The 27,575-nt window shown below is 40.9% G+C and overlaps 1 protein-coding gene across 1 annotated transcript in view; it reads right to left on the bottom strand.

Moving 5' to 3' along the window:
- Positions 1–2,438: 2,438 nt before the first annotated feature.
- Positions 2,439–27,575, bottom strand: part of lix1 (limb and CNS expressed 1) — a 50,445-nt gene continuing 25,308 nt past the window's right edge. Inside the window, exons 3-6 of the mRNA XM_043702835.2 lie at positions 16,356–16,496; positions 15,296–15,391; positions 6,789–6,866; positions 2,439–2,690 (exon numbers count right to left, since the gene is read on the bottom strand). Of these exons, the coding sequence (XP_043558770.1) occupies positions 2,439–2,690; positions 6,789–6,866; positions 15,296–15,391; positions 16,356–16,496 (567 nt within the window). The remainder of the gene's footprint in view (positions 2,691–6,788; positions 6,867–15,295; positions 15,392–16,355; positions 16,497–27,575) is intronic.

The raw sequence follows: 27,575 nt of genomic DNA, 5'->3' as shown, positions 1-27,575 counted from the left end.
TGAGGTCCTGATTCCATCCTTCCCTGTGCTTTTTTCACCCACTGCGCACTTGGTCCTGTTATGATATTGGGTTTGTTCCACAATCCCATATTCTCATCTACCCCGAGGCCTATTATCACATTATGTGCATTGCTTTCAGTACAGCTCTCTTACTCTTAGTTCGACTCGCTTATTCAGCTTTCCTTCTGTCCTGACATATTATCCATAATCTCCTTGTTTACCTACCTTCTTTAATTCTCTCTCTCTTTCTGTACTCCATTTCTACCTATCTGCTCACCTCTCCCCTCCACCATCCCTCCCCCAATTTCATCTTCTGATGAAGAATCATTAAACTTGAAACATTGATTCTGCTTTCTTCCCACAGATACCACCAGACCTGCTGTGTTTCGCCAGCAATTTCTGGTTTTGTTTCAGATTATTGATGTGACATATGTTTTTTCCTTGTAGGTTGCCTTTAATGTCTTTGCTGAGTGTATTTTATTTCATTTTCATGCTGCAAGTAAAAATAGGGTTGAAATTCAGACCTTTTCTCACAAGTAATTGAAACCAATCATTTAAGGTTTCCAGTATTCAACTTCAACTTCACTGAGCGCACATGATATACTACACTTAAAGTTTGGCCTTTATTCAACTGAAAGTTATCGAACCCAATATAATTCCAAAACGAGAGCTTGAACTGGAACTTCACATAAAGTTGATGTTGTTTGAAATTGCTACCTTGAAATCTGTTTTACTGACACCATTTACATGCCACTAGCTTGACCACCCAGGCATTTAACAGGTTGGCTGCTTTGTCAAAATTCCAAGTCCTATTTTTCATTCCTCCAAACCAAATTTCTGCCAAAAACCTGCCATTTCGAGAAGATTACTTTTAAAATGTTATGATGATTTAAAATGTGGGCTACTAGAAAATTGAAGTTACAAGCCTGTGCCACTGCTGAAATCAGCATTTTGAAAGATGCTGATGGGAATCATTGGAGTCATAGTCTGTGAGCTGTGACCTTGCAGACTGGTTATGAATAATCTTGCTAGTGTTTGCTGATCTTTGCTGAGTGACAAAATGCACCTGTAAAGAGTATATTTGTGCATAGTTCTGCCCAATTAGTCATGTTAGATGAATTCAAATTATCTGAGCAGCAATGTTTTCATCCTGTATCAATCTGTCATTTCAACTACACTCGAGATGCAAAATCACATGAGAAGATCGCTGTCCTGTCTTCATGCTACCTGCTACACACATAATGTCTCTCCACGGCTGCCCAACCATTTATGAACAGTAGTTTTACAATGACAGCCATGCAGAGTCTTAGTTTATCTCACAAAATTGCTAAGAGTACAATAAGGACAACAGAATTAGGTTTGTGCATGAAATAGTCATACCATCAGTAACGTGTTATAATTAGAATAATGGTAATGCAAACATTATGACATAAGCAATTAGTATAATTTGAATTCAGTGTATTGGATACTAGGCCTTGGGAATTTTATTCCCATATTATTCCTGGATTTAGTTGACACTGTCATTTACCAATTTCTACTACTACAATATCATTGTAACACTATTGCAACCATTTAAATTCCACTTGCAGGAATCGGGAGGCTGGCTGGAAAATCCCAGTTGGCCAATTTAATTAGCCTTGACACTTTTAGCACTTTCTTGTCACACACAGTCAGATAGCCCTGCTATTTAACCACACCTCCTGCAACCCTTTGCACAAAAGGCTCATGGGCATGTTAGAAATGGAGAATTTGGTGCCAGCTGGTGGTGTAGAATTCTGAGGCAGCCCCCTTCTGTTCAACCCTGATGCTTCTGTTGAGCTTCAGTGGAATTATAGCAACATAACAGAAATTCCAATGGTATTCTGGCATAGTTCAAAGGGAGAAAAGGGAAGAGAAATAGGAACAGAATGAACATATGGCATTCATACTATTGACAATGAAACTACAGACAGAGCTTAAACACAGGTCAAGCAGACCAAATGTCCTGTTCCTATGCTATAATTTTGAGCTCATTCTGTATGCAGTATGAATTTTTTGTATCTCACAAAATTGCTAAGAGTACAATAAGGACAACAGAATTAGGTTTGCGCATGAAACAGTCATACCATCAGTAACATGTTATAATTAGAATAACGGTAATGCAAACATTATGACATAAGCAAATAGTATAATTTGAATTCTGTGTCTTGGATACTAGGGCCTTGGAGATTTTTTGTTTGTGCAGATTATTCCTGGATTCAATTGACACTGTCATTTCCCAAGTTCTGCCACTCACACGTCATCGTGGCATTTGCAAGGCTTGTCAAGAATAAGGATCACCATGACCAGTTCTGTTGTAGGTTGCTGATCTTTGTGCTATCAGAAGAAATATTTATATAGCTAAAGGATGTTTCCTTGTTCAAAGCAATATTTCTACTCCTGAATTGATTTCACTAGTTCTATTCACACATTTGAATACAGCCACATTCTGATCTAACTTGACTGAGAGCGAGTGTCAGAATTTCTTTCTTTTCTTTGTAGAACCGCAATTCACAACCAGTTTCCCTGGCTTTCTCGAGGTCCTTAAGAGATGATTGAAGCTCCTGGGTTATAATTCCTGATATCCTTTTCTCCTTCAAAATCCAGTCTAATGCCATCTGACTTCTCAAACAATCATCCAACGATTGTTTGGAATAATAGGAAATTACATCCTGTGGAAATGAAAACGGAAAGAAACAAATAGTGCAATTATTATACACTGGACATCATCACATTGGTAGAAAAATCAGTTAGGAATAGTTTTATATTTGGTGGCTTATACTAACAGATTCTGATATGAAATAAGATGATAAAATGTTTCACAAAAAGTAGCATTTATTGTTCTAATGCTTTTCAGTTTTTGCAATTCTCAGTGTCATCTATCGGGCGTATTTTTGATAAATCAATATATCATACTTTGCCAGTAACCATGGTATGTTAAAATACATTCCGTACTTCAGGATGCTGTGGGCTATGTTAGGTTTGCAGAGATGTGACAACACACTTGCAAACTTTCCTGAATGTAACATCAAGATTAAAAAATATGCATTTTTAATGGGACGGGGGTAATGCTGGCTGGGCTATCATTTATTACCCATTCCTAATTTCCCTCAAGTAGTGATGGTCGGCTGCCTTCTTGAACCTCTGGAGTCTATATGCTATAGATATATCTACAGAGCTGTTGGGAATTGAGTTCCAGAATTTTGACAAATAACAGTTCAATTTTAGGATGGTGTGTGGCATGGAGGGGAACTTGCAGATGGTGTTTTTTGTAAATATCTGCTGTATTTGCCCTGATAGGTGATAGGTGTTGCAAAGTAAGTTTTTAAAAAATGATTTACGGGAGCAGGGCGTCACTAGCAAGGCCAGCATTTATTGCCCATCCTGAATTGTCCAGATGGCAGTTTTAAGAGTCAATTACATTTCTGTGGGTCAGGAGTCACATGTAAACCAGACCAGTTAAGGATGGTAGTTTCATTCCTTAAAGGACATTTGTAAACCAGATGTGTTTTTCCAACAGATAATAATGGTTTCATGGTCATTGTTAGACTCTTAATTCCAGATTTTAATTTTACTGAATTTAAATTCCACCATGCTGGGATTCAAACACAGGTCCCCCGGAAATTACCTGGGTCTCTGGATTAATAGCACAGCGATAATACCAGTAGGCTATCGCCTCCCCTAATAGTGATGTCATTGTGTTAACGGAAGGCTCCAAGAACCACAAATATCTTCCTTTGAATTTTGTTATTTTTAACCGGTGGAATCCCATTCTAAGTTTGGTTTTGACAGGGCATCACATAGTCCTTATGGAGAAGAAATCCCATTTTTATCTGTTGTCAGTATTAGGACCTTTGGTTTTCCCTATATATGTTAATGATCTGGATCTCGATATGCAAGGAACAATTTCAAAATTTGCAAATTCCATGAAATTTGGATGAAGTACTATGAGGAGGACATTGTGAGACTCCAAAAATTCATTGTCAAGTTGATGAAGTAGGCAGATAGATGGCAGGTAACATTCTCTCTGAGCTGCGTATGTAGCCGCTCCAAGGATCTGTGCATTGCAATTGATTTTCACATGCCAGTTGCAACATTGACTTCCAGTTCCAGAGGTTGCTGCAAAGCACAAGCCTTGGATGCCTGTGCAATCAAAAGGGAACACTGTAGCAGATGACTTTTAATACAGGGAAGTGTGAAGTGACGCACTTTGGTCAGAAGAACATTGAAAGACAATCAAAATAAGTGGTACAATTCTAAAAGGGGTGCTGGAGTTGATGTGGTATATGTGCACAGATCATTGAAGATGGCAGACAGGTGGAGAAAGCAGTTAATAAACATACAGTATCCTTGTCTTTATTAATAGGTGTATAGAGTACAAGAGCAGGTAGGTCACATTGAACTTGTATAAGCTACATGTTAGACCTAAGCTAGAGTATTGTGTACAGTTCTGGATGCCATTGGAGAGAGTGCCGAAGTTATTTACAAGACTGGATCTAGGAATGAGAAACTTCATTATGAAAATACGTTGAAATAGTTGGAACTCTTCTCCTTGGAATGAAGAAGGCTAGGAGATTTGATAGAGGTTTTCAGAATCACGGGTGGACTGAACAGAATAGATAGGGTGAAGTTGTTCTTGCTTGTAAAGCTGCATTTTGGAAAGGCAAATCAGAGCAAGACTTATACACTTAATGATAAGGTCCTGGAGAGTGTTGCTGAATTAAAAGACCTTGGAGTACAGGTTCATAATGTTATGGACCCCCTCAAAATATTTCAAAGAAGTAACCTGGACCCTAACTTTGCTAGTTGTTTCAAGCAGGTGTAACGTGGGTATTGCAGGAGAGATGCAGCTGGTCAAACCACTTGGTTTTAAACAAGACAGAACTTATTTACAAGATTACCGAATGAAACACAAACAAAAGAGAATAGAATACCAAGCAACTTAACCTAACTGAAAACCCAACAGATTCTCCCAATTTAATGATGCTGTTCCAATTATTTGCAACAATCCTCATAAACACCCCTTGGTAAAATCAAACACAGGGTCTTACAGGAGAGCGAGAGAGAGAGAGAGAGATGGCAGCATGGAACACCCTCTTCCATGTAGCTGTTTCTTGGACCAGTAGCCTTAAACTGAATGGACTGCTTTCAGTGAATAGTCAGACTGCTAAAACCAAACCAAACCAAACCAGACAAAAGCTGAGCTGAGAGAACTGGCCACTCCTCTTTCATTTAACAAGTGTTTCTTTTAAAAACTTGAAAGCCTTTTTTTCCTGAGGCAGTATCTGTTAGCTATAATCTAATTGGCCCTAAAACCCATCCAAGCCAGACATTTCAGAATTGCTACTTTTACAACCTCCCTGAAAAAAAAAGCCAAGGACAACATAACCTTGTTAAAGGAACAGCATCGTCACAATAGTTCTTTCAAAATGCAGGTAGATAGGATAGTGAAGAAGGCATTTGGTATGCTTGCCTTTATTAGTCAGTGCATTGAGTATCGGAGTTGAGAGGTCATGTTGAGGCTGTACACGACATTGGTTAGGCCACTTTGGACTACTGCAGTCAATTCTGGTCTCCCTGATGTAGGAAGGATATTGTGAAACTTGGAAGGGTTCAGAAGAGATTTACAAGGAGGTTGCCAGGTTAAAGGGTTTGAGCCATAGGGAGAGGCTGAATAGGCTGGGGTTGTTTTCCCTGGAGTGTTAGAGGCTGAGGGGTGACTTTATAGAGATTTTTAAAATCATGTAGGGCATAGATAGGGTAAATAGACACAATCTTTTCCCTGGGATGGGGGAGTCCAGGACTAAAGGGCCTAGGTTTAGGGTGAGAGGGGAAAGATTTATAAGGGACCTAAGGGGCAGCTTTTTCACACAGAAGATGGGGTATATATGGAATAAGCTGCCAGAGGAAGTGGTGGAGACTGATACAATAACAACATTTATAAGGCATCTAGATTAGTATATGAATAGGAAGAGTTTAGAGAGATATGAGCCAAATGCTGGCAAATGTCATAAGATTAATTTAGGAAAATGGTTGGCATGGACAAGATGAACGGAAGGGTCTGTTTCCATGCTGTACATCTCTATGACTCTAAAAGAAGCAAGAATGAAAAGGCATAGATTTAAAGTGTTATGCAAAAGACAAACCTTTTTCACACAGTGAGTAGTAAGGGTCTGGAATGTATTGCCTGGAAATGTGGTGGAGGCAGATTTAATTGAAGCATTCAAGAGGGTATTGGAGGATAATTTGGATAGAAGTCATGGACAAGGGTATGGAGAAAAAACAGGACATTGGCTGCAAGTAATGGCGCTCATTTGAAAAGCCATCCTCGGTTTGTTCCTGCAGCCCACATGGATGCCAGATGCCAGTCTTCAGTCAGTTTGATTCCCTCCACATGATAACAAGAAATGGCTGAAGACGCAAGATTATTAATTATTCTGTGCTTTTCAGCAGTTCAAGCTTAGCGATAGGAACCGGGGAAAAGATGTAAACAGATTGTGAAAGACTGAGTCAGATATCAAGGTAATGAAAGAGACTTTAGCAAAGCATAAATCAGACCAGCAGACTAGTGTGGAAAGTCAATTAAAAGTGAAGCAATAATGGTTTACAATTAATGACGATTGAGCATAGCAGTTGTTTACAGGATGGATATTGGGATTACAATATCTTAAGAAGTGGTGTAGTATTAAGTTCCAATTTGTTTGGTTTGTTGGTGTAAGCATCAGCTGCTAATTATTTCTTCATGTTTGGTCAATTAACTGAAAGATTACCTGACGGGAACACTTCCTTTCTCGCAGACTTTTTAAGTTTCCATTCCAGTGTAACAGTTGAAAGACTGTCATCAATTCCTGCAAAAAGAGGAAGACAATAAATCTTGTTAAGAAAAAAAGGTCCCAGTTAGGAGGAGTTGGATTAGGTCATTTGGCAGTCTCAGCCTGCTCCGACATTCGACAAGATTTACAGGGATCTTGCCAGGTTTGGAGACTTTGAGCTGTAGGCAGAAGCTAAATAGATTGGGGCTGTTTTCCCTGGAGCGACAGAGGCTGAGGGGTGACCTTATAGAGGTTTATAAAACCATGAGGGGCATGGATAGGATAAATAGACAAAGTCTTTTCCCTGGGATGGGGGTGTCCAGAACTAGAGGAAACATTTAAAAGGGACTCAAGGGGCAATTTTTTTACATAGACAGTAGTACGTGTATGGAATGAGCTGCCAGAGGATGTGGTGGAGGCTAGTACAATTACAATATTTAAAAGGCATCTGGATGGGTATATGAATAGGGAGAGTTGAGAGGAATATGGGCCAAGTCCTGGCAAATGGGACTAGATTAGTTTAGGATATCCAGTCAGCAAGGACCTGTTGGTCTAAAGGGTCTGTTTCCGTGCTGTACATTTCTATGACTCCATGACTCTATGTCTGACTTTTTATTGATATCACCCTGCACAATCCCCAGCCCCTCAATTCAGTCACTACCCTTATCGCTTTACATCTTGAAAATACTCAGCGAATGAACATTCACAATGCTCGGTGATACAGAACTCCAAAGCTTCATAAATCCTTGAATGAGGACAGTTGTCCACAATACAGCTTTAAGTCGCCAACACGTATTCTGAGACTGACACTGTGTTCTAGATTTCTCAGCCAGAGGAAACATTTTCTTAACATCTACCCTTATTATGTTGTATGTTTCTAACAGGTCAGCCATCTTTCATTCTCCGAAAATCCATGGAATAAAGGTCTATTGAACCTATTGGGACTTTATCCTGCAGTGCTGAATGATGCTCCTTTAACCCATTGTCTCCACTCTTAGTGTGCTGTATCTCAGTATTACTGGGACTAATTATTGCCTGATTCTTAGAGTTTCAACAAACTTTTTTATTTGCATGCTATTATACATAATATTGATCTCTAAACCAGCTCTCTCTATCCAGCTTTTATCATCTTTCTTACAGAATCTCATCAGCATATCACTTTTGATGTCAGTGTTATGTTATCTTAAACATCATCATGTCATTTTCATATGCTTCTCTGTTGTGCTACAGTTCCCATATCTCTCATAATAGATCAGTTTTCCTACTACTACTGAAACTGCATTAACTGGCCTGTGGTCTCATGTTTTCTCTTTTCCACCTTTCTCAAGTAGTGGATTATGTTTATTTTCTTCCAATCCATGGGAGATGATCTAAGGAATTCTGGAACTTCAGAATAAATGTATTCATCATCTCTGCAGCTATGTCATTCAAAACGCAAGGGTGCAAGTTGCAAGAATAGGAGATTGGTCACAACTTTATCCCATTAATTTTCTAGAGTTTTCTTAATTTTTATTGATTTCCTTCAGTGACATGGTTCACTTTTTTTTGGATTTTTCTTGTCTCTTCTATGATGAAACATGATACAAACATGATATTCAGGTTCCTAACTTACTAAATGCACCAAACAAGCTCAACATCAAGATGTTGAACTTTGTACACCTCAATCATATCCTCACTCAGCCATCCCTGCTAGAACAACATCTGCAAACACCCCAGACGATCTAGTGTCTCTTCATAACTGAATCGCTCCAGCCCAGGCAACATTCTGGTGACTATCCTCTGCACCCAGCCTAATACAATCACATCCTTTCAACAGTGTGGTGACCAGAACTGCACATTATACTCCAGCTATAGCTTACCTAACATTACATACAGTTCCATCCTAACCTCCTTGTTCTTGTATTCAATGCCTTCGCGAATAGGTAAAGAATCCCATATGCATTCATAACCATCTTATCTACCTGTCCCATTGCTTTCAAGGATCTATGTCTCTTGTATTCTGTACTTTCAAAGGTCCTACCATTCAATCTATACTCCCTCACCTTGTTAGTCCTCCCAAAATGCACCATCTCACACATTTCAGGATTGAGTTCCATTTGTCACTGTTCAACCCATCTGACCAGTCCATCTCTATCATCCTGTAGTCTAAGGCCTATCTCCTTGCTACTTACCACACCACCGATTTTTGTGCCATCTGGGAATTTACTATTCATACCTTCATTCATGTTTATTAATTTGGTATAATTCCCATAGAGTTTGATAATTTTAAACAAGAAAATTGAATTCCCGGTAACAATCAGTTTGCAATATTTAAATAAAAACTGAAACTCCGGATGCTGGAACTCTGAAACAAAAAATAAATTGTTGGAAAAACTCAGCAGGTCTGGCAGCATCAGTGGAGAGAAAACAGAGTTAACATTTCAAGTTAATTGACCTTTCAGAACAAATGTAGCTAGGAAAAGGTGGTATTTATGCTGAAGACAATCAGTCGGGTGGGAAAAGGAGTTAGCGGATAGGCAGAGATGGTAACTAGACAGGGAGAGAGAGAGTGAATGACAGTTAGGGAGTCAAAGGGATGGATAACAGTGTGCTCTAGAGAAAGAAATACTGATAATGGATCCATAAGTAGCTGGAAATGAATTGGCTGTAATGAAAGCAGCCCATATCATTGACAGGATCTGGAGTATGGGGATGGGGATAGGACATGGGAGAGTTTCTAAAGTTATTATACTTGATATTGAGCCCAAGTAGAAAATGAGATGTTGTTCTTCTTGTTTGTACACAGCCTCACTGGAGCACTGCAGCAGACCTGAAACAGAGATGTTGACGAGAGAACGTGGTGGTGTGTTGATGTGGCAGGCAACTGGAAGCTCAGGGTCACTTTTGCGAAAATACAGTCCGTATTCATCTTCTCAATTTAGCAGAGTGAATACAGTCGACTGTATTGAGTGAAGTCAGGTAAATTGCTGCTTCACCTGAAAGGTGCTTTTGGGGTCTTGAATAATGAAGAAGGAGTAAGTATACAGGCAGGTGTTGAACCTGCAATTGTAGGGAAAATGCAGTGGGGTGGGGACTGGTGTTGGGAATGGAAGAGGAATGGACCAGGGTAGCCTGGAGGGAAATGGTCCCTGTGAAGTGCTGATAGAGGAGGGGAAAATGTGCACTTTTACAGGAAGAATGGAGGAGCTGAATATTATTTAAAAGAAGAAAGACTAAGGAAAGTGAGATAGAGTCATAGAGATGTACAGCGTGGAAACAGACCCTTTGGCCCAACTTGTCCATGGCGACCAGATATCCTAACCTAACCTAGTCCCACCTGCCAGCACTTGGCCCATATTCCTCCTATTCATATACCCATCCAGATGCCTTTTAAATGCTGCAATTGTACCAGCCTCAGCCACTTCCTCTGGTAGCTCATTCCATATACCTATCACCCTCTGCATGAAAATGTTGCTCCTTAAGTCTCTTTATATCTTTCCCCTCTCACCCTAAACTTTTGCTTTCTAGTTCAGGACTCCCCCAACCCAGGGAAAGGACTTTTGCTACTTATCCTATCCATGCCCCTCATGACTTTATAAACCTCTATAAGGTCACCTTTCAGTCTTTGATGTTCCAGGGAAAACAGCCCCAGCTGATTCAGCTTCTCCCATAGCTCAAACCCTCCAACCCTGGCAACATCCTTGTCAATATTTTCTGAACACTTTCAAGTTTTGCCACATCCTTCCTATAGCAGGGAGACCAGAATTGCACACAATATTCCAACAGTGACCTAACCAACATCCTGTGCAGCCGCAACATGACTTCCCAACTCCTATACACAATACTCTGACCAATAAAGGAAAGCATTCCAAATGCCTCTTTCACTATCCTATCTACCTGCGACTCTACTTTCAAGGAACTATGAAACTGCACTCCAAGGTCTCTTTGTTCAGCAACACTCCCTAGGACCTTACCATTAAGTGTATAAGTCCTGCTCAGATTTGCTTTTCCAAAGTGCAGCACCGTGTATTTATCTAAATTAAACTCCATCTGCCATTCCTCAGAAATTGGCCCATCTGATCAAGATCCCGTTATAATCTGAGGTAACCTTTTTCACTGTCTGCTACACCTCCAATTCTGCTGTCGTCTGCAAACTTACTAACTGTACCTCTTATGCTCACAGCCAAATCATTTATATAAATGATGAAAAGTAGTGGATCCAGCACTGATCCTTGTTGCATTCCACTGGTCACAGGCCTCCAGTCTGAAAAGCAAGCCACCAGCACTATCCTCTGTCTTCTACCTTCGAGCCAGTTCTGTATCCAAATGATTAGTTCTCCCTCTATTCCATGAGATCTAATCTTACTAACCAGTCTCCCATGGGGAACCTTGTCGAATGCCTTACTAAAGTCCATATACATCACATCCACTGCTCTGCCCTCATCAATCCTCTTTGTTACTCAATCAAGTTTGTGAGACATGATTTCTCTCACACAAAGCCATGCTGACTATCCCTAATCAGTCCTTACCTTTCCAAATGTAAATCCTGTCCCTCAGGATTCTCTCCAACAACTTACCCACCACCGACGTCAGGCTCACTGGTCTATAGTTCCCTGGCTTGTCCTTACCAACTTTCTTAAACAGTGGTATCACATTAGCCAACCTCAAGTCTTCTGGCACCTCACCTGTGACTATTGATAGAAATATCTCAGCAAGGGGCCCAGCAATCACTTCCCTAGCTTCCCACAGATTTCTTAGATACACCTGATCAGGTCCTGGGGGTTTAACCACTTTATTGCATTTCAAGACATCCAGCATCTCCTCCTCTGAAATATGGACATTTTTCAAGATGTCACCATCTATTTCCCTACATTCTATATCTTCCAGGTCCTTCTCCATAGTAAAGACTGATGCAAAATACTCATTTAGTATCTCCCCCATCTCCAGTGACTCCACGCCTTGCTGATCTTTGAGGGGCCTATTCTCTCCCTAGTTACCCTTTTGTCCTTAAATGTATTTATAAGAATCCTTTGGATTATCCTTAACCCTATTTGCCAAGGCTGTCTGATTTCCCTCTTAAGTATACTCCCACTGTCTTTATACTCTTCTAAGGATTCATGTGATCTATCCTGTGTATTCCTGACATATGCTTCCCTCTTTTTCTTAAACAAAACCTCAATTTCTCTAGTCATCCAGCATTCTCTACACCTACCAGTCTTTTCTTTATCCCTAACAGGAATATACTGTCTCTGGACTCTTGTTATCTCATTTCTGAAGGCTTCCCATTTTCCAGCTGTCCCTTTACCTGCAAACATCTACCCCCAATCAGCTTTTGAAAGTTCTTGCCTAATACCATCAAAATGAGCCTTCCTCCAATTTAGAACTTCAACTTTTAGATCTGGTCTATCCTTTTCCATTACTATTTTAAAGCTAATAGAATTGTGGTTGCTGGACCCCAAAGTGCTCCCCCACTGACACCTCAGTCTCCTGCCCTGCCTTATTTTTCAAGAGTAGGTCAAGTTTTGTCCCTTCTCTAGTAGGTAGATCCACATACTGAATCAGAACATTTTCTTGTACACATTTAACAGATTCCTCTCTTTCTAAACACTTAACACTATGGCTATCCCAGTCTGTGTTTAGAAAGTTAAAATTCTCTACTATAACACTATATTATTCTTACAGATAACTGAAATTTCCTTACAAATTTGTTTCTCAATTTCACACTTACTATTAGGGGGTATATAAAATAGAATCCCAATAAGGTGATCATCTCTTTCTTATTTCTTAATTCCACCCAAATAACTTCCCTGGAAGTATTTCTGGGAATATCCTCGCTAAGTACAGCTATAATGCTATCCCTTATCAAAAATGTCACTCTCCGCCCCGTCTTGCCTCCCTTTCTATCCTTCCTATAGCATTTGTGTCCTGGAATATTAAGCTGCCAGTCCTGTCCATCCCTGAGTCATGTTTCTGTGATTGCTATGATATCCCAGTCCCATGTTTCTAACCATGCCCTGAGTTCATCTGCCTTCCCTGTTCGGCCTCTTGCATTGAAGTAAATGTAGTTTAATTTATCAATCCTAACTTGTTCTCTGCTTTGTCCCTGCCTGCCCTGACTGTTTGACTCACTCCCTTTCCCAACTGTACCAGTCTCAGATTGCTCTCCTTCCTCACTATCTCTCTGGGTACCCCCACCCCAACCTTCCAAGTTTAAATCCTTCCCAGCAGATCTAGCAAATTTCCCTGCCAGTATATTAGTCCACTTCCAATTCAGATGCAATCCATCCTTCTTGTACAGGTCACTTCTACCCCAGAAGAGATTCCAATGATCTAAAAATGTGAACCCTTTACTCATGCACCAGCTCCTCAACCACATATTCATCTGCTCTATCCTCTGGTTCCTACCCTTACTAGCTTGTAACACTGGGAGTAATCCAGATATTACTACCCTCAAAGACCTCCTTTTTAAATTCCTGCCTAACTTTCTATATTCTCCCTTCAGAATCTCATCCTTTTCCCTTCCTATGTCATTAGTTTCAATATGTACAATGACCTCCTGCTGGTCCCTCTCCCCTTTGAGAACATTCTGTACCTTCTCTGAGATATCCTTGATCCTGGCACCAGGGAGGCTACACACCATTCTGCTTTTTCGCTAATGGCAGCATAAATGTCTATCTGTGCCTCTGACTAGGGAGGTTCCTATCTCAATTGATCCCTTGGAACCCAATGTACCCGTCATTACATTAGAGCCAGTTTTGATACCAGAAACTTGGTTGTTCTTCCAAAATTCCCTGAGAAGTCATCATCCCCTACATTTTCCAAAACAGAATACTTGGTTGAAATGGGGATAGCCATAGAAGACTCCTACACTCCTATCTGCCTACCTCTCTTACTTTCCTGGAGTTAACCCATCTATGTGACTGTATCTGTGACTTTTCTCCCTTCCTATAACTGCCATCCATCAGACTCCCTTGCTCTTGTAAATTCCTAATTGCCTCTAACTGTCTCTCCAACCGATCCATTTGGCCTGACAGGATTTGCAACCAAAGACATTTCCTGCAGACATAATCCTCAGTAACTTGTAAACTCTCTAAACTCCCACATCTGTCAAGATGAGCATATCACTCTACAAACGGCCATTTTTGCTCCTTCACAATCTGCAGACCCAGAAAATAGTACCACCTTATTGCTCTAAACAAAACACACTGCTTCAGGCTAACTTAATACATACGGCTTATATTTTAAAAAAATTATCAAGAGACAGATCTCAATAAAACAAATAATCAATAAAGAAGCCACTCTACTCACTATTGTAGAGTTACAGCAAGGCTACACTTAAAAACTATTCATTTATCTGTTCCTGTGCTGTGAGCTCTCCCACAGAGGTCCCTCCAAGATCAGTTGTGAATTTCACTATTTGTAAGCTTTCCTAGTCACTCTCTGATGTCCAGAGATACATGAATTCAAACAGCAAGGCAGTAACTGCGCAGATTCACTATTGTGTCAGTTAGCAGTATTTTTTTTCTCTCTGTCTCTGTCTCTCTCTCTCTCCACCCCCCCACCCCACTTCACCATGTGCTTCCTTTGTCTGTCCTTCTCGCTTTTAAAAGTGCCGTTGTTTTGACTTTTTTTCTCCGAAGTTCCAAAACAATATAACAGCATATAAAACAATAATTGCTGCTCCCTAATTTCAAGGAAATTCACCTCCAACACCTAAAATGCCTCAAAAAAGGAGCAGCTCTCACAGCCAGAATTTTTTCCCGTCCTCCATCTTGGATTACCCAAAATCCTCAGATTTGTGTGCCCTCATGGGTAGATCACAAAAAACTAGCATACAAATTCAGGAGGCAATAGGGATGACAAATGGAATACTAGTGTTTATTTCAAAGGGATTGGCATATAAAACAGGGCTGTTTTGCTAAAACTGTACAAGGAACCAGTCAGACCACAGCTGGAATACTGTGAACCACTTTGAAATCCTTATCTAAGGAAAAATAAACTGGTATTGGAAAGGTTCAGTGGTTGATCCCAGGTATGGAGGAACTGTCTTATGAGGAGAAGTTGTGTAGGTTGGTACCTGCACAAAGTGGAGTTTAGAAGAATGAGAGATAATCTTAGGGGATCTAGGGACTTGATAGGCTAGATGTAAAACGGTTGTATCTTTTTGTGGGAGGGTTTAGGACCAGTACATGACCTCAGAATAAGGGATGATCTATTTAAGACAGAGACGAGGAGGAATTTTTTTCCCTCACAGGATGGTGAATCTGTGGAATTCTTTACTACAGAGGTCTGTTGAGGCTAAATATAATCAAGGCCAAGATCAGTAAGGGAATCAAAGGAATCAAATCTAGTGTGATGGACCTCTGTCCCAATTTCCTCATGTTTATGCTCAGGAAAAGGTTTTGTGGCCTTGGCAAATGTTGAGAGTATCAGCTATAATGAGCTTAAAAAGACAAGGGGCAAAGAAAAGGTAATAATCAAATTACCTGAAATTCCAACATTGTTTTGCCTTTGTTTGCCTCCAGCATATAGTGATAAGCCCCAATGCTTGTTGTAGGATCCTTTGCGTCATGTATGCTACCCTAATGTAAATGCAAGAAAAGAAACTAACAAAATGAAATGTTTTTGATACCTATAAATACCTTAACAATGACCATATCCAACAAGCCTGAGTTACCCAGCAGTAAAGGATACTTTCACCAAGGTAGGATGTAGTCACAGCAGAGACCGCCATTCTCCGTGGCATTGCTGGAGGTAAAATGCTTGTGACCAGTAAGATGGCCAGCAGCACTCCAAGGAGGAATTTCTTCCCTAAGTGGGGTTGCAATATCCACCTCCAGGCAAGAAACAATCCACACTGATTCAAATGGCTGCAGAACAGCTGTCTGGAGCATTTTGTGCTGCCCCTAACTTTTCAGTGGTGTGATGGGAAATCCCAACATCCAAAAAATCACATTTCTTGAGTTAGGAAAGATACTGGAGTAAACATCAATTGGATGTAGTGGACATGATGCACATTAAAGGTGGTTTCTGAAGAAGAAATGCATTTGTAGAAAATCAACAGAGAAGTTTCAAAATAACAATTTTTGAGTTGGTAAGCAAGAGACATGAGCGTAACAAAAGTCATGAGTTTTTTGCACTTTAGAAAGGAAGATTGAGATTAATGCAGAGAAAAAGAGTTGTAAAATATTGTTACTTTTTTCTTTTAACTCAACTGCATGTAATTTGTTATCTTCACTTGTGAAAAATCACATATGCAATTCAATGCCTTGTTTTAACATGCCAAAGATCTTGGTTAGGAAATTCCTTGGAGTCTATCCCACTTTGGTACAATGACTTAATCAGATATGAGTTAGAAGCATCCTGTCTGTCACACATTTTCTTAAAGTCATGACAACAGAACGGGAGAGACACCAATGGAATTCATTTTCTGGTTATATTACCGCAGTTTGAACAGTCAGTTCTATATGTCAGCATGGACTGAAATATTTTCGCAAAATGACAACTGCTGACTAGGGAGAAATCAAAAAAATGCAGTTTACTTACACTGACTGATGCAACTGCTTCTTCTATGCTGCTTCTGATAAATTCCATTGTGATTAAACGAGACGGGTGTTCATTGAAGACAGAGTTTACTAAGGCTACTCTTGCTGCATCTCGCCTGGCTTCTGCCTTGGTTGAACAGTACTATATGCAGAAATGGTAATACCAGTCAATAGAATTAGTAAAAAGATATAAATTCTAGACGACAGAGGTTAGCACATAACACCACTACACCCTTCCTCTATCAGTATACTGAAGGGATCATTCCTTTTCAACACCTTGGTTCATTCCTCAGTCAACCTTTCCCCAGTACCATTCTATACCAGCAGGAGAAATGTAATGTCTATAGTTTTACCTTCTACTTTGTCATCATTGCTGGTACTAAAAGCAGTTTTAGTCAATTGACCTAATATCCTGCTTGGAATCATTTTATTTTAAAATGTGCCTGTGAAACATCTTAACATATTGTTGCTACATAAATATTAGTTGTTGTTGTTCTCACGTACTAGCTGAATGAGATGGTTTTATGGCATATGGTAGTGTCTCTTTCTCTGAGTCAGAAGCTTCATGTTCAAACCCCACTTCAGGATTTGATAGCCAAGAATAATGCGCTTGTAATGTAGCTGATAGCTGTATATTATTAATCTGCAAATCCTTGCAACAGATGTCAGTAGGCGATAGAATGCAACGAATTTCCTACTCAGTCAGTGAAGAAAAGAAAATTAGAGCTCCTACCATTATTAGTCGTACCTCCACTTTATAACATTCATGTCAAATTGCATGTTACCATGGCATGTCAGACACTCTGAGTGATGTATGACTCACCAGCAGTTATAGTGTGAGGTAAAATAGTATCTTATTTAGTAAGTTACAAATGTTTATAAAGAGCTTCCCTCAGAATCCTAGTAGCACACAAACCCACCAACACTCTCAAACAAAAACTAACAAACTTAAAAGACCCAGTACATCCCATGGACAAAACCAACATCATCTACAAAATTCTATGCAAGGACTGCCACAAACACTACATAGGACAAACAGGAAGAAAGTTAGCCATCAGGATACATGAACACCAGCTAGCCACAAAAAGACACGACCCTCTCTCCCTCGTAGCCCTACACACAGATGAAAAAAGTCACCATTTCGACTGGGACAACACATCCATCCTGGGACAGGCTAAGCAAAGGCATGCCAGAGAATTCCTAGAGGCCTGGCACTCCAACCACAACGCCATAAACAAACACATAGATCTAGATGCCATCTATCAACCCCTCAGAAAACGAACAGAAAATGACATCACCACAAACCCCAGGAACCCCATCCAGGAGAAAGATATAAATAGAAAGCAGGAGACAACAGCTTTGCTTCACTTGGAGGTCGCCACTGATGATGTTACCTAGCCAGGTAATGAAATGTCTGGATATCAAACCTACAGCTCAGCGAGCAAACCTACACCCTAGAGCTTCCCTTTCAGCCACTTTAAATAGGAGGTAACAACATTGTGACAGCACTATCAGAGTCGAAGAGTGTGGTGCTTGAAAAGCACAGCAAGTCAGGCAGGATCCAAGGAGCAGGAGAATTGATGTTTTGAGCATAAGCTCTTCATCAGGAAGAGCCAAGTATAATGATAAATGTTTTCCCTTTGCATAAAATGTGTGTGTGATATGACAGCAAATCTCTGACTACTAAAGCCTTTGGGAAGATGTAAATTATTGGAGGAAGGTAAAGAGTCAAAACTTTTTTATTTCCCAACGTGACCACATTTAATGTGTTAAATACAATTAAAACAATACTAAATTAATCTTTCACAATTTATAATCAATTCTTTTTCTTCGAAGTGGAAAGCATTTGGTGAATTCTGTTTTCGTATAAGTGAAGGATTATCTTTACTGGGGATTCAGTTTCAGATCTCAAAATCATTTCAAGGGTAGGTGTAAATATCTACATTACACATCTATACTACCATGGACAGTTTATCTACAGTTTCCAGATTTACATTCATGACAGTTGAGTTGAGTTGATTGTTGAAGAGTTAGAAATATGCTGGACCAAAACATTAGTACATTTAAAACAACAGAGGCCTGGGAATAGGTTATTTAAATCTGCCCTCTTGGATAAAAAATGATATTTATAATGAAATAGCCTACAACAATGTAAAATAATTAGCAAAACAGGAAATGAAACAAAAAAAAATGGACACTCATTAAAGTTTTTACTAGAGTCTCGACAATAGATTAATAATGCATTGTGTCGTTTAAGCATGACCACATGTTCATGCCACATGTCCAACCCTGATCAAGGTAGTAAACTCCTTGGAAATTTTAAGCACCCCCTTAAAAAAGTTCTCATTTTTGCAGGAACTAGAATGTAATGGTTCACGTTTCGCTTTGCTCAGTTTACAAAGACAGAATAATCAGCTGCCTCCACCCATGCATGTGTCTGAAGTGCCTGAAACCTAAAGTATGCAAGTTAGAGCAGATAAGAGGATAGTGTGAATCCAAAACTTGTGAATTTGTTTTGATAGCCTGGAGAGGGAGTGGTCTTTTCAGGACGCTGATAGGGGAGGGGAGGGAAATATATCCCTGGTGGTGGGGACCGTTTGGAGGTGGTGGAAATGAAGGCGGATGATACACTGTACATGGAGGTTGGTGGGGTGGTAGGTGAGGACCAGTGGGGTTCTGTCCTGGTGGCAATTGGAGGGGCGGGGCTCAAGGGCGAAGGAGCGAGAAGTGGAAGAGATGCGGTGCAGGGCATCGTCAACCACGTCTGGGGGGAAATTGCGGTCTTTGAAGAAGGAGGCCATCTGTGTTGTACGGTTTTGGAACTGGTCCTCCTGGGACCAGATGCGGCGGAGACGAAGGAATTGGGAATATGGGATGGCGTTTTTACAGGGGGCAGGGTGGGAGGAGGTGTAGTCTAGGTAGCTGTGGGAGTCGGTCAGTTTATAGTAAATGTCCGTGTTGATTCGGTCGCCCGAGATAGAAATGGAAAGGTCTAGGAAGGGGAGGGAGGAGTCTGAGACGGTCCAGGTGAATTTGAGGTCGGGGTGGAAGGTGTTGGTAAAGTGGATGAACTGTTTAACCTCCTCGTGGGAGCATGAGGCAGCGCCGATACAGTCATCGATGTAGCGGAGGAAAAGGTGGGGGGTTGTGCCAGTGTAGCTGCGGAAGATGGACTGTTCCACATATCCTATGAAGAGGCAGGCAAAGCTGGGGCCCATGCGGGTACCCATGGCTACTCCTTTGGTTTGGAGTAAGTGGGAGGATTGGAAAGAGAAGTTGTTCAGGGTGAGGACCAGTTCAGTCAGTCGAAGGAGGGTGTCAGTGGAAGGGTACTGGTTGGTACGGCGGGAAAGGAAGAAGCAGAGGGCTTTGAGTCCTTCGTGATGGGGGATGGAGGTGTACAGGGACTGGATGTCCATGGTGAAGATAAGGCGTTGGGGACCTGGGAAGCGAAAATCGTGGAGGAGGTGGAGGGCGTGGGTGGTGTCCCGAACGTAGGTGGGGAGTTCTTGGACTAAGGGGGACAGGACCGTGTCGAGGTATGCAGAGATGAGTTCGGTGGGGCAGGAGCAGGCTGAGACAATGGATTGACCGGGGCAGTCAGGTTTGTGGATTTTGGGCAGGAGGTAGAAACAGGCGGTGGGGGGTTGTGGGACTATGAGGTTGGAGGCGGTGGATGGGAGGTCTCCTGAGGTGATGAGGTTATGGATAGTCTGGGAGATGATGGTTGGTGGTGGGAGGTGGGGTCATGGTCGAGGGGGCAGTAGGAGGAGGTGTCCGCGAGCTGGCGTTTAGCCTCAGCGGTGTAAAGGTCGGTGCGCCAAACTACTACCGCGCCTCCCTTGTCTGCCGGTTTGATAGTGAGGTTGGGGTTGGAACGGAGGGATTGGAGGGCCGCATTTGGGAAAGTTAAGGTCCCATTTACAGGAAGTTAAGTGCCCTTTCGGATTGTTATAAGTAAACATGTTTTAACATTAAAAGTGCATAAACCTATTGGGACTGTCAAAGCTGTCAAAGAAATTTTAAGCCATCATAGAGACTTGTCAAGATAGTTAAAGTATTTAAAACTCCAGGCATTTCAATCTTAACACTAATAAAAACATTTTTAAAAATTGCTTTCTCGTTCAGTCTGTCACTATTGCTGGATGAGTGAAATATGACTAACTTCATGAGTTTCCATTATCACAGTGGGATATCTTCCACTTCAGAGTTTGATTGCCTGCTACAAACAGTTTTGATTGATGTGAAACTATGAATTCCAGTGTTTTCTGCACTTGAATGAGATGTTTGGCATTATAAGGATTTCTTGAGATGAAGGAAGTTAAATATAATTATGTGTTTGGTATTTTTTTTATTAATAAAGTCAGCAATATAATTAGTTTATTTAATAAAAGTGCATGTTTTTCCCATCTGAGCATGGGCAATGCATTTGTAATGTAGTCTATAAATGTAAATTGTTAATGTGTTTTGAGAAGATTTGTAGTTCAGGTTGTCGTTCTGGGTATAGGTTTGCTTGCTGAGCTGAAAGGTTCCTTTACAGATATTTTAACACCATACTAGGTAACATCTTCAGTGAGCCTCCGGATGAAGCACTGGTGGTGTAGCCCGCTTTCTATTTATATGTTTGGGTTTCCTCGGGCTGGTGATGTCATGTCCTGTGGTGACATTATTTCCTATGGTGATGCCATTTCCTGTTCTTTTTCTCAGGGGGTGGTAAATGGGATTCTGGATTAGAGTGGTGCTGGAAAAGCACAGCAGTTCAGATGTTCAGCATTCCTGATGAATGGCTTTTGCCTGAAATGTCGATTTTCCTGCTCCTTGGATGCACCACTCTAATCCAGAATCTGGTTTCCAGCATCTGCAGTCATTGTTTTTACCAAGGTGGTAAATGGGATACAAGTTAATGTGTTTATTGATAGAGTTCTGGCTGGAATGCCATTCTTCTAGGAATTCTCGTGTGTGACTCTGGTTTGTGTTGTCCCAGTTGAAGTAATGTCCTTCCTCATCCATTTGTAAGGCCTCTTAGGCCCCTTGTAAATCTTTCCCCTCTCTCCCTAAACTTATGCCCTCTAGTTCTGGACTTTCCGAATCCCGGAAAAAGACCTTATCTATTTATCCTATTCATGCCCCTCATGATTTTATAAATCTCTATAACATCATCCCTCAGCTTCCAACGCTGAAAAACAGCCCCAGCCTATTCAGCCTCTCCCTATAGGTCAAACCCTCCAACCCTAGCAACATCCTTGTAAATATTTTCTAAACCCTTTCAAGTTTCACAATATCCTTCTTATAGCAGGGAGCCCAGAACTACACACAATATTCCAAAAGTGGCCTAACCAATGTCCTGTACAGTCGCAACATGACCTCCCAACTCCTATACTCAATGCTCTGGTCAATAAAGGAAAGCATATTTTTTTTTTATAGATATTTTTATTAGAAATTTAACATTTTTACAAGTTTACAAAAATAAACAAAACTCTCAGATATAAACATTGATATACAATTAGCTCAAATATACAATAGCCAAAATTTGACAAAAAAAAACAAAACAACAAAAAAAAAACCGAAAAGAAAAAAAAACAAACAAACAAAACTCAACTATCTACTAATCTAACCTACAACTAACCAGGGTGTATATTTAAGTCTCTTACATGCTCGGGATGTGTTAGCATCAGATATGATAAAACCCGTATTCGTGCGGGATTCCTCCCCCGAGGGGCCGCGGACCAGCCAGGTTTGTAATCTCAATTAAATAAAAACCCTTGTTAGGATAGCCGAAATATCTGTATTTATGTAATTCAAAAAGGGCTGCCATATTTTATAAAATAATTCGGTCTTTCGGTGCACCATATTTGTAAGGAAGTCAAGGGGAATACATTCCATAATTAGTCTGTGCCAATTTGAAAGTCCAGGGGGGCCCTCCGCCACCCAGTTCATCAAAATATTTTTCCTTGCACAGAAAGAAAGAATAGAAAATAGTCTCTTCCCGTACGTGTCCAGGGAGGGAAAGTTCGAAAAGCCCAAGAGGAGAGATACGGGGTCCACTTTTATTTCCGTTCCTAAAATTTCTGTCAGGGTACTTGCTACTTTAGTCCAATATCTACGGATCTTATGACAGGTCCATAAGCAATGTACAAGAGTGCCCACCTCTATTTTGCATTTAGGACACATTGGAGATGCTCCTGCCTTAAATTTTGCCAATCGAACCGGTGCTATATGGGCCCTATGAAGTATCTTCAGCTGGATAGCCTGGGTTCTGTTACAAATAGTAATTCTTCTAGCATTTTCCCAGATATCATTCCACGTTTCTGTGGAGATTTCTAGTCCCAGATCCTGATCCCATGTTTTAAGCAGATTATCCATATCTCCCGATACTTCATCATGTAGTAAATGATAAATATTACTGACGGAAGATACCCCCACTGGTCGTAGGACACTACATTCTCTATCGGATTTATAAAAACTATCTAATAACGTAGTCTTCTTCTGTATATAATCTCGAATTTGGAAGTATCGAAAGAGGTCTCCATTGGGTAATCCGAATTTCTGACGCAGCTGTCCGAAAGACATCAGGACCCCATCTTTAAATAAATCCCCGAAACATGAGATACCCCTGTATCTCCAGAGTTTAAAAGTGGCATCTGTTAACCCCGGTTGGAATCCCCATGCTCCCACTATCGGTGCATAGGGGGATGTTTTATGTGAATTACCCTCATTTTGCCGCATTATATTCCAAGCCTTGATTGTATTCAGTATTATAGGGTTTTTACAGTGATCTGTAATGATTTTCCTCTTGTCTGAGAATAAAAGGTTAATAAGTGGGTATTTTACTTGAGAAGCCTCGATGTCCAACCAGATTGATTGTGGATCAGACAAGACCCAATCAGCTATGTAACTTAATAGGGAACTTAATTGATATTTCCTAAAATCTGGGAAGTCCAATCCACCACTTGCCTGTGGAAGCTGTAGCTTCTTCAGCTTAATGAGGGGCCGCCTATGATTCCAGATAAAGGAACTCAGCCAGCTGTATAATTTACATAAAGCCGTCCTCGGCAGCATCACCGGAAGCATTCTCATAGGATATAGGAGACGGGGCAGGATATTCATTTTGATTAATGCTATTCTACCCAACCAGGAAATTGGCAGGTCTCCCCATCGCTGGAGGTCCTGCCTTATCCTTTCCAATAAATACACAAAATTAGCCTTATACAACTGCCCAAATACTGGAGTAATAAAAATGCCTAAATATAAGAAACCCTCCAGGGACCAGCGAAAGGGAAAAAGGGAACCGTCCGCTAAGCGGGGTATCACAGCAAGGCCACCCATTGGCATAGCCTCCGATTTTGAAAAATTAATTTTATAGCCTGAGAATGCACTAAATGTATTAATAACTTGGATTAAGTGAGGTATGGACATCAAAGGGTTACTGAGGAATAGAAGAACATCATTTGCATAAAGGGTAATTTTATGTTTACCTGTACCAATCCTTGGGGCCACTATATTAGGATCAGCTCGTATAGCTTCTGCTAGTGGTTCAATTATTAGCGTGAATAACAATGGCGAGAGGGGACATCCCTGACGGCAGCCCCTACCCACACTGAAGCTATCCGAGCCTAATCCATTGGTAACCACAACTGCTTTGGGATCACTATACAATGTTGAGATCCATTTGGTAAACACCTGTCCAACACCAAACCTCTCCAATGTGTAAAACAAATATGACCATTCGACCCTATCAAATGCCTTTTCCGCGTCTAATGAAACCACTACTCCTGGTATCTTTCCCTGATGACAAGCTTGAATCATATTCAGAGCCCTTCTAACATTATTGGATGATCTACGGCCCTTAATAAACCCCGTCTGATCCTCCTTTATAATATGTGGCAGTATCCTTTCTAATCTCAGTGCTAACGTTTTAGAGAGGATTTTAAAATCTACATTTAACAAGGATATTGGTCTGTATGATGTACAATCTTCTGGGTCCTTTCCTTTTTTGAGGATAAGAGAGATATTTGCCTCTTTCAGCGAAGGCGGGAGACAGCCCTGACTATATGCATAGTTATACATGTCCATAAGTGGACCAACCAGTATTTCTGTAAATTCTTTATAGAATTCAGCTTGAAAGCCATCTGGGCCCGGCGCCTTACCATTTTGAAGGTGCCTAATTGCATCAACTATTTCTTGGGGTGTAAGAGGAGCATTTAGGACTGATACTTGTTCCGGAGTTAGGTCTGGAAAAGTCAAATTTTTTAAAAATGACTGCATCCTCTTCGTCCTATCTTCACAATCCTGTGATTTATATAACTCAGAATAGAATTCTCTAAAGGTCGCATTAATCTTTTTATGGTCATGAGTCAAAATACCCGTACTTTCCTTGATAGACATAATAGTCTGAGGGGCCTTTTTTTTCTTTGCAAGAAATGCTAAGTATCTACCCGGTTTGTCGCCATATTCATATAACCTTTGCTTTGCAAATAATATTTCCCTCTTAGCCGTTTGAGTAAGTGTAGTATTTAGAGCTGTCCTAAGAGCTGTAATCCTTTGCAATTTAATAATAGAAGGTCTATCAGTGTATGCTGTTTCAGCCGCTTTTAAGCGGGCTTCAAGCAGACGCTGTTGTTCTCCCTTTAATTTCTTCTGGGTCGCTGAGTAGAAGATGATCAAGCCTCGCGTGTAAGCTTTGATGGTCTCCCACATCATTGACGGGTTGCTAGCTGTACCTGAATTAATTTCTAAAAAAGTTTTAAATTCTTGAGAGAAGTACTTTACAAATTTACTATCTTTCATTAAGAAGGGGTCCATACGCCAATGCCGAGGGGATGTCCCACTGTTCCTCGCCTTAGTTTCCATATATACAGCAGCGTGGTCAGAAATTGCTATATTACCTATTTTACAGGATGGTATGGAATTTAAAAAAATCGAGGGGGCAAAAAACATATCAATTCTGGTATGACATTTATGTGGATTAGAGTAGAAAGAAAAATCTCTACCCTGTGGATGAAGACATCTCCATACATCTACTAATCCTAATTCTTTGTTCAGATCCATCAATTGTCTAGATCTGGGAGATACTCCTGCAGTACTCTTAGGAATCCTGTCTATTTCCGGATCCATAATACAATTAAAGTCTCCCCCTATAATTATATGACGGGCATCAAAAGCCATCAATTTTGAAAAGGCTTCCGTTATAAATTTAAAGGGGTGTGCCGGGGGGCAGTACAAATTTAAAATCCCATATTCCTCTCCATTTATGAGGGCTTTAATCAAGATATATCGTCCAGATTCATCTTTTATCTGCTTTAGGATTTTGAAAGGGAAATTCTTCCGAACAAGAATAACAACTCCCCTGCTTTTTGAGCTAAAAGAAGAAAAAAAGGCCTGATCAAATCCGCCCTGTCGTAATTTCAAGTGTTCTTTATCTGACAGGTGTGTCTCCTGTAGGAGAGCTATATCAACTCTTTCCTTCTTAAGATTTGATAATATTTTCTTCCTTTTAAGTGGCGAATTACTCCCCTTGACATTCCAGGTGCACCACTTAACCGACTGATCAACCATAATCCTCTGGGCCAATCCGAGACCCCTCGGGAGGGGGAACCCTATCCAGAACATCCCGAGCATGGAACATGTAAAATTTACAAAAATAAAGCCTCTTTAATACACCCACAACAATACAGTAAAAAACTATTTCTAAATAAAAAAAATATAAAATGTATCTAAGTGGAGACTTTCCCCCTTGTTCCCAGGGGGCGTCACTTCCTCTCCAAAAATCCCTCATATCCTCTCCCAACCAATGCCCCACCCTTGACCCAGGCACTCCTCAATAAAATGAGGAAAATTCAAATATAATACAAAGCTAGAGTTAACAGTGAGCACCCCACCCCCACCCATACCAACACCTGGGTATATTTGGTAATGTTAATACCATATATAAACATATAACTATAAAATTACCAGTTCAACAAATAATAATTAAATATGATAATACAAAATAACGAAGGGAAAAACAACCCCGCTCCTAAAGACAGAGGTAAAATCGAATAAGGTAACCACCTCCCCCCACCAACATTAACCAAATCCCCCAGCTTATATATATATATACATATATATACACAGACACATACACACACATATATATATATATATATACACATACATACACACACACACACACATATACATACATCCCTCATATATACATAAAATAATAACAGAAAACAACTCCAAGGGGGGGGGGGGGAGAAAATCAAATCCTTCTCCCCACCCCCCATGATAATATTAAGCAGTAAGGTAAGAAAAAAAAAGGGGAGGGGATGTAAACCAAAGCGGGGGGGGGGGGGGGGGGAAGGCAGACCAACATCCATTATGTCCTACAGTTTATCTAAGAGAGTCCAAGAATTCCTTAGCCTTTTCTGGTGATCCAAAGTTATATACGGATCCTTCATGGTTAAAACGTAACATCGCTGGGTAGCGTAAGGAGTACTGAACATTTAAGTCCCTTAAACGCTTCTTCGCCTCGTCGAATGCCTTCCTCTTTCGAACCAGAGCCGGGGAAAAGTCCTGAAATAGCATGATCTTGGATCCTTTGTAGATCATAGCTTGGGGGTCTTTTCCGAGATTTCTAGAGGCTTATGGAGTATCTGCCTCTCCTTGTAGCTCTGCAGCCGGAACAGGACCGGGCGTGGGCGCTGGTTCGAGCCGGGCCCGCGTATTGCTACCCAGTAGGCCCATTCCACCCTTACCTGGCCTGATCCAGCTTGCAGATTTAAAAGTTGTGGCAGCCACTGCTCCAGAAATGCTGTAAGCTGGCCTTCCTCTTCCCGTTCGGGAAGGCCCAGCAAACGAATATTTTTTCGGCGACCTCGATTATTGAGGTCGTCAATATGATTTTCCAAGGTTCGGACTCGCTGCTCGAGAGTCCGGACCTGATCCACGGCCGATTGAGCGGTTGTCTCCGAGGTCGCGGCCTTTAACTCCGCCCCTCCGACTCGGCGTTGAATTTCTTCAATTTCACGGTCGTGCTTCTGCAGCGCGGCCGAGAGCGACTCCCAACGATTTCTGGATTTGACGATAAAGGCATCGATCTTCGAGTCAAGCTTGGAAAGCATTTCTGCAAGACTTGCTACTGTTGGTAAGTCCCCCGGGGCAGCTGTGGACGCCACTGCTGCAGCTGGAGAGGGTGGGGGAGGGGTTCCTGCTTGCTGAGAGCTGCGGGCTCCCTTCC

The sequence above is a fragment of the Chiloscyllium plagiosum genome, unplaced genomic scaffold (assembly GCF_037043375.1).
Source record: "Chiloscyllium plagiosum isolate Xiang-an unplaced genomic scaffold, Cpla_swu_hap1 HiC_scaffold_2, whole genome shotgun sequence".
NCBI classification, from domain to species: Eukaryota; Metazoa; Chordata; class Chondrichthyes; order Orectolobiformes; family Hemiscylliidae; genus Chiloscyllium; species Chiloscyllium plagiosum.
This window is presented reverse-complemented; position numbering and strand designations above follow the sequence as displayed.